At 35.9% G+C, this 13,068-nt stretch overlaps 1 protein-coding gene across 2 annotated transcripts in view; it reads left to right on the forward strand.

Annotated features, from left to right (window-relative positions):
* Window positions 1-13,068, forward strand: part of LOC106869404 (somatostatin receptor type 2) — a 159,415-nt gene that overhangs the window by 107,266 nt on the left and 39,081 nt on the right. For both annotated transcript variants that reach the window (XM_052971360.1, XM_014915129.2), the window contains exons 2-3: window positions 5,956-6,079; window positions 8,914-9,134. In XM_052971360.1, the coding sequence (XP_052827320.1) occupies window positions 5,956-6,079; window positions 8,914-9,134 (345 nt within the window). The remainder of the gene's footprint in view (window positions 1-5,955; window positions 6,080-8,913; window positions 9,135-13,068) is intronic.

The raw sequence follows: 13,068 nt of genomic DNA on the forward strand, positions 1-13,068 counted from the left end.
AATAACCAAAAGAAAAAGAATGAAAAATGGTCTAAGGAAGATAATAAAGAAGTTCTTACAGCCTTCTACCATGCCATATAAACTACACATAGAACTACACATGCTACACAAACGTACATGCTACACAAACGTACTTAAAGCAAACACATAATTTTCTTATGGTTTCTTAAACATTCACTTGAACAAAACTGTACAAATCCAAATATATGGTACTCTAGGCATAACACCTACATGAACTTCTAACTTGTTGTCTCTTGAGGTCTCTGGGTGGGACTTGGATCCAATTTGTACAAATGCAAAACAAAAGTCAAACATAAAATAATAATAATAATAATCACAAAACAGCAATAATAATAATTATAATTATAATAATAAGAATTACAACAACAATAACATCAACAATAATAATAATGACAACAACAACAATAGCAATGATAATAATGATAATAATAATAATAATAATAATAATAATAATAATAATAATAATAATAATAATAATAATAATAATAATAATAAAGACATTATATTGAAAGACTTCAGACAAAAATCATACCTCCTCATTGATATGACTGTCCCAATCGATATAAACGTATCTGTCAAGACCTACCAAAAACTGAGCAAAAATAAAGATCTTGAAATAGAAATTAGCAAAATGTGGAACCTGAAGACTAAAACAATACCTGTTGTCATAAGTGCCCTAGGAATGATAGCAAAAGGGGCTGATTGCCACCTAGCTCAGATACCAGGAAACCTCAAAATGGTAGAAATTCAAAAGATAGTGCTCATGGGAACTGCTCATATCCTACGTAAAATACTTTCTATGTAATCTCAGATTTCGAAACAAACTCATAACTTTTTTATGGTTTCTTAAACATTCTCTAGAACAATACTATGTGCAAAACCAAATAAATGACATCCTAGGAATAACACCAACTTTTATCTTGTTGTCTCTTGAGGTCTCTGGGTGAGAGTTGGAGCCAACTTGTACAAAGGCAAAGCAAAAGTCAAACATAAAATAATAATAATGATGAAGAGGAGGAGAAGGAGGAAAGGGAGGAGGAAGCATCAAATTTTTGGCATGAAGTGTTTAGTTAAGTAAATCACACCCAATACTTATTTTCTAAGTTACAGAGAGGTAAACAACACCTGTCTTCAAGCGAGTTGGGGGAGCAAACACAAAGCCACGCGCATACATACGCGCACACGCACATGCATATACACGTGGGGCTTCCACACAGTTTCCATCTATCAAATTCACTCTCAAAGCATTGATCTCCCCCATCCCCCAATGACTGAATCTGAAACCATGCCTTTGCAAAGTGAGGTTCTAAACTCCTTGCCTGCCATGGGCCCCATTTTTTTTGGGGGGGGTCTGCTGAAAACAGTCTCACTGCCAGTTATCCGTTGTATTTAAAGTGAATTGCTTATGTACAATGCATTTGTACATATGTTTTTAACAAGATTTACTTGTTAAAGTTTGTCATTATTAGCTCTGACTAATTCTAGAGGACATTTTATGCCATAAATCGCAATTTTTGAACTACAAAAATATTGACTGTTTTGAAAATGTTTTGTTTTTGTTTTGCATTTCCCATCAATATATCATTCATTAATATTTCATTCGCATTTGATACTATAGTTTAAAAAATAACTAAAATGTTTATTATTGCAACTGAATAAAAAAGGATAAATATGCTTTTTTTCAGCATTTCTCATTTGGGACTTTTCGAATAATTTATCATAATTTGCAAAATAATTCACATAAGAAGAAAATTTAGATACAATATATTATTTTAACACTTCTGACACCTGGCAAAGCCAATAAATATGAATTTAAAAAATTGGCTGTTAATGGGCTTAGTGCACAACGAAATCTGGTCAGATATTGGAAACAAAATTGCTTCCAGTTTTTCCACAACATTAAAGCTTTAATATCAATAGACATCCATCTTGTTCTTGTACGTTGTACACAGCGTTCCAAAGATATGAAAATATCAAATGGGTTTTGTTTGATAACGTCTGATTATTTCATATATTCTACGCAATATCTGTTGAACAGATAAATGCGTGATATACTTTGTAACGGCTTTTCAGAAACCAATCAAATGTCGATAATTAATTAGAATTCGAAATATTTACGAATGTTTTCGATTTTGTATTGTCATGTGGTTCCCCGTATAGCAAGATAATCATATCAACGAAAACCTTGTCTGAACCTGAAGTGATTACATTATTGAAAGTGTCGTGTTAACGAATTATATCTTATTTCTATTATGAGGTGTCAAAAACTTTCGTTGCACGTCTGCGACTTAAGCGTTTCAGCTGTTCTAAATCAGTTTATTGCGATTTTATGGAAGTTCTGGAGTTTTGTTTTCTTTACTTTGTTCTTTTCTTTTGTGCATCTGAGCACGGTATATAACAATTTCATTATATATTTTTAAATGTAAATATACCAGTTTAAAATTGATGTTAGCCCTATTAGTTTAATGTCTAGTGATTCCTTTTTGTGGCGTGGGGGGACAATTGTTCTTTCATGTTTGGTGGATCCATATTTTTCAAGTGTGCTGTATAAAATAATTGCTGAGGTAGATATGTATAATCGACTACATACTCTTAATTACTGTTCGAAGTAATTATTATTATTATTATTATTATTATTATTTATTGCCTTTGCACAGCTTCTAACGCTGGAGATGTGCTACGGTGTCAGCTGTTCACTACCAGCGAACTAAGGTAACATCCCTTATTTTTCGAGCACCTTCCGGAGTATTCGAGCGGTTCCAAGCAGTGCTGTTTTCTGCAAGTGCTCCACCCTCATAGCAGCCCCTATTTGTTCCACGTACTTCTCGAGATTTTTGCTCACTGTTCCCAGGGCTCCGACAATTATTGGTACTACAGCTATCTTTTTCATTGACCGCAACTGCTTAACTTCCCAAGCTAACTTGTCATATCTCTCGATTTTTCTTTCTTCCTTACCGCATACCTTGTTGTCAGCTGGGTATGTCTATGATCCAGCATAGTTTGTATTCTTTCTCAATTAAGACTATGTCCGGCTTATTATTATTATTATTATTATTATTATTATTATTATTATTATTATTATTATTATTTGCAGTATTTACTTCTGTTTCCATCTATTCTGATTTCAAATCGGCTTCAGTTGAGATGGCCTTCCATACTTACTTGGTTGATAAATTAGCTAGCAGTCATATACTAGATTCAATCAAATCGAATCCATCCCTTGTCTACAACTCTTGGACCATGTAACACTAAGAAATCATTGTTAGTGATGTTATTTATTGAAGGTCAACCTTAATAGAACAGATATGATCATCTCGTGATTTTACGGACAGAAGATTTGATTGTTATGTATAATAAGTCTAACAACCACATAGGGTCTTTCTTTCCGGCTGAGAGAAATTATTACAAGTGTTAGTGTTATCGTTCTCTTATATTATTTGTATTAACAAAAGGGCGATAGGGTAATAGAGACAGTAGGGCGTTGGAACAATGCCTTGCGGTGTTTAGTTAGGGTTACCTACTGGGGTCGGAAGCCGATAAAATAAAACATCAGTCAAGAGTCTTGGAGAATATGCTTTCGACTAATCACTTTCCTTCAAAAACTGTTTGCCTTGCTGGCCTGGCTCTCGGTTACGACGACCAGTGTTCCGGTTGGTTCGATCAACCGAACAGCCTTGGCATTGGAATTAGATAGAGGAAACTGTGCTTGTTCGTTGGTAATAGACCTAAACCGTCGCTTGGATTAATACCTCCTTTTGACTTCGGATATGTTTAGTAGAATGCACTATGTTGCAAGTATTCGAAGTAGGTCTCTGATTTCTTCCGCTATATATCCCATCAGCTTTTGTGATTCTCCATAAAATAACATGGATACTGTCATCTCTTTCTCATCTGAAGAAGCCATAAAAAGTCAGATGTGTTGAATGTTAAAAACTAGAAAAGATGCTGGTTTTTATATCCGTCAGCTCAGAAAACTTCAGACAGAAACGACTTTTCCTTATGATTTTTACTGTTCTACTCAATGTAGATATATGTATCACGTTAATGTTTGATATCGCCCGTAATATTTCAAGCTGTAACGTTACCTTCTTAGTTAAATATTCCAAGCACAACTAGAATATCAATCATGTTCCGTTTTCGCTCCATGTTTTGTGAGAGCTCTCTTACCTCGTAAAACGTCAGGGAAAAGAGATAACTTCTTGTGAGAAATTGTATATTTTCGTTGATATTGTCTGTAGGAAAAGTGCCATAGCAACATATATTAAAACATTAATATCTATAAGTAAACGAACGAATATCCATCTTAGCATTGCAACTGTTAGAAATAGTAGTTGTACCCTCCTCAAATTGGCCTGCTGTTTAGAACAGAATATGTTAGATAGGATATTGCAGTTCAGAGTACAAAAATGCCTGGGATAGAACGATAGGACGATCACGACTGGAATACCTTCAATCTTAACTTTTTTTTATAAGTCAGTTGGACTAGATTCAAGTCGGCCATGATCCCCTAGCAGCAGTGAAAACAAAAACATCAACAACTGAAATAGCATTGACATCGTTGTCAGCGATTTTGGCGTCATAACTTTATTTTTATTTGTTTTCTATTACTACTTTAACAATATGTTTGGTATTACTGCTTAGAAACTGTAAGTCGATATTTTTGGTAGATATTTTCAATAGATTTCCGATTGCATTTGTAAGTTTTTCTTGATGACCATATTGTAGCATCTAATTTTGTGTATCAGGTATCATCTCTTTTCATGAAATCAACAGTTTTTATTTTTGTCGTTGTTGCTATTGTTCAAAGTCTACTTGATCAGAACTGGCCTGGAGCTTTGAACAGTCTTTGAACAAAAGCATGCCATCATTGAACATTCCGGTTTTTTTTTCTTTATTCCTGACATAGTCTTTTGAAAACTACATCTTTCCTTTTTACGATAATAAAGTGATTTGGTTGTTATATATTGCACGCCAAACAACCACACAATGGTTCTCTTCTCACTTTATCATAATTTCCGCTGGATGTTAGATAACACCTCTAAGTAGAATTTGTGTTGTATCTAGAACGAATAAATTTAAGATTCATCCATATTAATTATTTTATGATTGTCTCAAATCTTTCAAGAAAAATCGTGTTTAATTTTAGTCTTAATTACTCTCGTTCTAATCCTGTACACCCGTAAAAAGTATTGTGGAATGTTTACCTCAAACCCATATATCAACAGCAAAGGGAGAAATACAGTTTGATTTATAAGAGGCTAAGGACTATCATGTACAAATTTACTTGAAGCTTATGTAGGACAAACATTTCGGTACATAAGTGAAAGATTCAGTGATCCTAGAACAAGGCTACTCAAAAAAAAACCTACGCGGCGCATCTGTAAACATTTGTAAGAAAATATCAAAAATAAGGATCTTCTGGAAGACAATACGGGTTCTGTTATTGACCATATTGGTAGTTGAGGGAACAAAGATAGGTGGGTATTTAGACAGACAGATAGATAGATAGATAGATAGATAGATAGATAGATAGATAGATAGATAGATAGATAGATAGATAGACAGACAGATAAGGAATTAAATCAAAATGACTGCAGATTGAGCGTTGCTGGTGTATCAGTTGCTGATATGAAACAGCAGGTGTGTTTCTTTGGTTCTCTCTCACTTCGGAATTTCAGGACTGGTTTTCTTTTCTTTCGTTTTACTAAAAAGCACTTCAACGATTAGAAAGTTTGTTGCATTTTGTTTCCTCCACAGACTTCAGCTGATTTTCTTCTACATACACATCTAAATATGTATGTATGTATGTATGTATGTATGTATGTATGTATGTATGTGTGTATGTATGCATGTATGTATGTATGTATGTATGTATGTATGTAAGCATGCATGTATATGCATCTTTGTATTAATATTTATTTATTTCTATTTCAGATACATCGTCATTGTCCATCCTATGAGGTCTCGTTTGTTATGTACCCTGGGTAATACCAGGAAGATACTATGTGTCTTATGGATAATTTCCATATTCATTTCTTGCCCGGCCTTGTACATGATGGTAAGTATAGCCTCTTCTTCTTCTTCTTCTTCTTCTTCTTCTTCTTCTTTAGTCGAAGAAATCGACCCCGGCACTTATTCTTTGTAAGCCTAGAACTTATTCTATCGGGGTCTTTTGCCGTACTGCTAAGTTACAGGGACGTGAACACGCCAACATCGATTGTCAAGCGATGGTGGGGGGACAAACAGACACACAAACACACACACACACACACACACTCGCATAAAGATATATACATACATTATATATATATATATTTATATATATATATACATATATATATATACGAGTGGCTTCTTTCAGTTTCCGTCTACCACATCCACTCACAAGGCTTTAGTCGGCCCGAGGCTATAATAGAAGACGCTTGCTCAAGGTGCCACACAGCGGGACTGAACCCGGAACCATGCGGTTGGGAAGCAAGCTACCTTACCACACAACCACTCCTGTTTATAACACTATATTCCTTTGTATATGTACACATAATATAGTCACCTGTGCATACGTAAATCAATTACAGAGGCTAAGAAAATGTAAATCAATTACGGAGTCTGTATATTCAAATGGAAGCTATATATATTACTTTACAAGATACAAGCTTAGAAACCATGTTATATTATATATTACACCACATGATATGTCTTATATCAAACATAATAGAAACAGATAGATATTGTGATATATTAACGTCTCGCAATTGTAACAGCATCTTATGAATATATATCATTGTAAATGGCTCTACGGGTGTCATTGTACTTCAAAGAATACTAAAGAGCTATAAATAAAAGTACATTGAAATATATTGGCGCACGTGACTTGCGCTCATTCTCTCTCTCTCTCTCTCTCTCTCCCTCCTTTCCCCTTTCTCTTTCTACCATCCTCTCTCTATCTCTCTTTCTCGCTCTTACATTTTTTCCTTCTCTCTTTCACTTTTACGATTCTTACACCTTTACTTTCTTTGTCTTTCTCAACTCCCTTCTTCTCTCTGCTTCTCTTTGTTTCTTTCTCCCATTCCATTCTTGTCTTTTAATCGTTCTATTTTTCTGTTAGTTGTTGGCCGCCATTCATTAACATGTTTTCATTCATACTTTCCTCACCACAGCCGCGCCTACACACTGCATAGAGAAGAAAGCGCTCTTTTTAATTGCAGCAATTTATCTGGAAGTACATGCGCACGAACAAATACACACGCACATACATACACACACACACACACACACACACACACACACACACACACACACGGACGCACACGTACATACATACATACATACAAACATACATACATACAAAAATACATACATACATACATGCACACATACACATACATACATACACATACATACATACATACATACTCATATACATACATACTCACATACAAACATACACACACATACATACATACTACTACCACCACCACCACCACTACTACTACTACTACTACTACTACTACTACTACTACTACTACTACTACTACTACTACTACTACTACTACTCCCAGCAGCAGCACCACCACCACCATCACCGTTTCATGGACCGATGATTGTGGTGAACAATTTAAAAGGGCAGAGGACAGAGTATTTTTTTGTCTTCTGAATAGCCAAACTCTCACTAGCTCATTCCAGTCGGAAGATGCCCTAACAATTCTGCCAGCTCACAGCCTTTCAAAATATTCTTTCTAATTTTGGCACTATGCCGGCACTTTTTAACGTGGGTGTCGATTACATTGAACCCCAGTGCGCAACAGGTACTTATTTTGTTGACGGCATTTGATCTCAGACCGTAATGAAACGGAAGAAATTCCTTTTATCCGACTTAATATAGATATTATCTGCTCCCCACCCTAATAATAATAATGGTAATAACATTTTATATTTGTCACCGGAACGTCAGATAAAGGGGGGGGGCATTACAAGGATAGATTACAATATGGGGGGGGGTACACAAAAGATGAGGGAGGAAATGAGTTAAGAGGTTGAAACGAAATAGAAGTATATATAGAATAGAAAATATGTGAACATATCTATGATGCAGTCGTCTTGATATGGGAGAACCTTCCACTATGGCCATTCAAGGATCTCCACTGATCTAGGATCACCCTGACCACTAAGGGCACAAACCTTCACCTAAATGTTGTCACCCAGTTTACAGCTTCGAGTTTAGAGTACGTTCATTTATTTATTCTAATCATTTTAATCATAAATAATAATTCAATTCAGAGTTGACATAATACAGTGGAATGGTCTTGTCGTCATTGTGATGTCGGCGATAATTAATATAGTCTTGTATGCGAGTTTAATATCATTAATATACACTCATACACAGTTCTATATTTAAGAGATGAGGAATTATGTACATTATTTACATTATATACATTTGACGTATATTTGTCCTCATAAACGTTCAGACTTTGGTTCAACTCCAAGGCTCTCCCGTCCTTTCCTAAATTCAGCTTTTACACTGCTGATAAAGTTGGAATCCCCTACTGTAGCAACTATGTCAGCATGAATGTCGTTGGGAGCTAAACCCTTTTTTCTGCAGATAATTGATACCATGATATCATCTAATTATGTCCATTTTCTAGACAAGTCACAGTTGCTTTTGAAACCTCCTTTACCTGGAAGAAAACAATGCAGTTATAACTAAGAATAGTTGAAATTAACGTCTGCAAGATTTCACAGCTCTAGCATCACTCCTTCATAGTCAGCTTATGAACTCTTCAGCCCATCCTCATTATCATAAATAATATCGTAGAATTTCTCAAAACCTCGCACAATGTCATAAAATCTAATATGTTTTTACAGAATTTTTCATGTTTTTCTCTAATTCTTTAGGGCACAGAATCTCAGAAATTCCACAACAATGGAACTGAAGTAATGTTGATATACTGTGTCGACGCGACACTCCCGAGATTTCAACAGCTGGCCTACTGTATCTACCAATTCGTTACAATGTTTGTAGCTCCTACATTTATTTTGGCGATCTGCTACTCAAAGGTCATATACGTGTTGTGGGTCAGCACAAAGCAACTGGCTCAGATGACTTTCACAGAAAGGTGAGTAACATGAACACTTGCTAATGCTGTTGTTGCTATTTAGACCCCAGGTCATCCCTTAATCGAAGAAACCTATGGTTAAAGGGATTCCAGCAGTGACCAACCAAAATTTTAAGAGGTGTGTAGTTCTAAATTATCCAATATATCAGGTTATTAAAGATGGTAGGTTGTTAAAGTAAGATAACTTGGCAAGTAAGATAACTTCAGCAGCCGAGCGATCACGAAGACATTCCTTTACTGTTGAAGATGTTGTTGTGGTGGTTATTGCTGTTGATATTCTTGGTGAAAATGTCCGTGGCGTTGCCGTTGTTGTTGTTGTTTGTCTCCAGAGTTGACCCGGTGGTCAAAGACAATCCGCCATTGTAAGTGAAAAGAAATTATCTTCTGCGTCAGTAATCGAAATTTGCTGGTATTGTTCGGTAAGTTTGAAGTTTACCTTCTGTCATACAGCAATCCTGACTTATGTCTTGGGCCCTCTCAAACACTGATCGACTCCTAAGAGGCACCGTTGTGACATACAGTATGTTTTGGGCATTTTTTAATCTGGCGGAGAGTTAAGCCCAGGTCTATACAGAGCTTATTTCCTTATGAGAAAAACAGAAAGAGAATCGACTTCGGTACATGACTGGTGTTTTCTTAATTGAACCCGAAATGATTAAAAGCAAAGTTGACCTCGTCGGGATTTGAACTCAAGGCGCAGAGAACGGAAACGAATACCGACGCTCTAACGACGCTGCCAATTAATCCTTATTTATATGTCAATAAGATTAGCAATAATTAAATCTGCCAACGGATACTAATCCCTGGTCACATATTTGTCTATTTTTGTTGCACAGATAAGTTCCAATTCAACATTCCGAACTTCTTGGACAAAGAATTTCAACCAAGCATTACAAACACATTCTAGTTAAAAGAATTTGGTACAATGAAACGAAATCTCCTTCGAAGACAATTATTAATATTTGTAACTTTAGGGATTTCCATTTGCATGCTTCGATGAAACTCCCTTAACACGTGAATTCAATGTTGAAAGAGTCACAGTTAGATGGCGTAACTAAGATTCTGTTCGTGTGTGTGTGTTAGACGTGATACAACGTATTTATAAATGTAATTATAAACAAAACGATGGAATTCAGGAAAAACTGTATATAACAATTAAAAGAACAAAATTGAATTACTTCTACTGGAGGGTAATATTATTATTCACCTGCTGTGTATACATCTTTTAATGTATGTCAGTATATTTGTTGATACAAGTCTTCCGGCTCAATAAAAGTTGTACGTAGAGTGAAAGTAAATGAAACGGAAACCATGTAATAAAGACACATATAATTAAACATCGTAGAGCGTTTCTTTATTTACTCTATCGATTCTCTCCTTCCCGCTGATTCCTCTATATGGCAGTTTCAACTTTAACAATATAATTGTCAAAAGATTTAAATATAATAAAGCATATTTGAACTTGATAACTTACAGTCAACCGATGCTTCAAATTTAACACCACTTTTTCCGACACTCCACTGATTTATTTAACGTACCACCATTTTCTCCGACACTTCGCTGATTCTTCTAAAGCACCACCATTTTCTCCAACACTCCACCGATTCTCCTAACGCACCATTTTCTCCGACACTCCACTTATTCTTCTAACGGACCACCATTTTCTCCGACACTCCACCGATTCTCCTAACGCACCATTTTCTCCGACACTCCACTGATTCTCCTAATTCATCAACATCTTCGCTGACGCTTTACCGATTCTTGTTCTTCACCACCACCATTTCTGTTAATTCTTTATTCATCTAACAACATTCTCTAACATGGCATCAAAATTGTACGTTAATAACAGCAAGAACAATAAATAAATAAACAAGTAAATCAGTAATTTAATAAGTAAATATATAAATTATATTGATTATTCAATAATTTAAAAAGTTTGTCTACGTAATGTCCTGCATATTTCTCTAACTCTAACCCTTTTAAATATTGATTATACTCATTCCAAAGAAATATTACTTAACTTGCTTTTATCACATTAATTCTTACTTATATTTCAAACTAAAGTGTATTTGCGGCTACAAAGGTCATACAAGGAATAAAAATTCCAAGTTGTACTCACCTGGTTTCAGAAATACTTATCAAGACCTTGCGTTTACTTGCACGTCCATTACATCTGCGCCCACGCACAGTTTTACCGACAAACCAGCTGGTCCGCGTTCAGTTCTAGATTAATCTTCAAAAACAAGCAAACGATAATTATGTAATATTAAGGTGGCGAGCCGGCAGCAGCGTTAGCACGCCGGGCGAAATGCCTGGCGGTATTTCGTCTGTTTTTACGTTCTGAGTTCAAATTCCGTTGTGATCGGTTTTGCCTTTTATCTTTTCGGGGTCGATAAAATAAGTACCAGTTGCGTACTGGGGTCGATCTAATCGACTGACCCGCTCCCCCCAAATTTCGGGCCCGTGCCTAGAGTAGAAAAGAATATTTAAGGCGGCGAACTTGACAGAAACTTTAACACGCCGGGCGAAATGCTGAGCGGCATTTTGTCTATCTTTACGTTCTGAGTTCAAATTCCGCTAAGATCGACTTTGCCTTCCATCCTTTCGGGGAGTAAAAAAGGATATTTATGTAATACTTACATTAATTATATTAGCTAGAATGTTTGTAATTGTTGTTGCTGTTGTTTTGTTTAGAATGAAAAATTAGGTCTCCGATTAAAGACATTCCAGCCTAGACGAACTTGTCTTTGTTAGAACTAGGCTATCCAAATTGTTTTTCCCCCAACCACCTGTCTCTCTCACTCTCTCACTCTCTCACTCTCTCACTCTCTCTCACTCACTCTATCTCTCTCTCTCTCTCTCTCTCCATCTCTCTCTCTCTCTCGTTAAGAAGGTACGATTTGAAAATGGCAGATGTTTTGTTTGGTATTACCAGTCGGTCTTGTGACACCTTAGAGACAATACCAAAATCAAGTAATTGCTAATTATATTCCAAACAAGTTTTGATGGATGGGAATTAATCCGAGATTTTGACTTCTTGTATATTTCGATTCTACGTCTATAATGGTCGACGTGTGGCTGATACAACGATAGTGTTAACGTCAGTACATTCTCTGATACTTTTATACTTTTACTTGTTTCAGTCATTTGACTGCGGCCATGCTGGAGTACCGCCTTTAATCGAGCAAATCGACCCCAGGACTTATTCTTTGTAAGCCTAGTACTTATTCCACACACACACACACACACACACACACACACACACACACACACACACACACACACACACACACACACATATATATATATATATTTATATATATATATATATATTTATATATATATATATACGACGGGCTTCTTTAAGTTTCCCTCTACCAAATCTATTCACAAGGCTTTGGTCTGTCCGAGGCTATAGTAGAAAACACTTGCCCAAGGTGCCACGCAGTTGGACTGAACCCGGAACCATGTGGTTGGGAAGCAAGCTTCTTACCACACAGCTACTCCTGCGCCACATTTACCGTTAATGCTAACGTCATTTACTTTTTCAATGCAAATACCATCTATTGTGGAGAAACGGTAGGATGTAAGGAAACCAGTGGTTAACTGCGTAACCTGTTGGGCCAAACCCTCTTAAAAGTAAGGAGGTCATGGGCCAACAGGATTTTGGAATCTGGCGATATGCCATAAAGCTAAACCCTTTATGGACGAAAAACCTAAGGCAATTCCATAAACCGCCCTTCCCCATCTTAATATATAACATATCTACATCTTAGAGTGTGCTTCTTTTTTCGGATTTATGTCTTCTACAAACGATATATATATATAGAGAGTGGTAAATAAATCGATCTTGGATATATCGAGTTTGAAGTTTCTATTTCTTTTAAATATACGAATTTAAAAGTTAAAAACCTTGAAATATAAATATAAACTG

Source organism: Octopus bimaculoides, chromosome 10, assembly GCF_001194135.2.
Source record: "Octopus bimaculoides isolate UCB-OBI-ISO-001 chromosome 10, ASM119413v2, whole genome shotgun sequence".
NCBI lineage: Eukaryota > Metazoa > Mollusca > Cephalopoda > Octopoda > Octopodidae > Octopus > Octopus bimaculoides.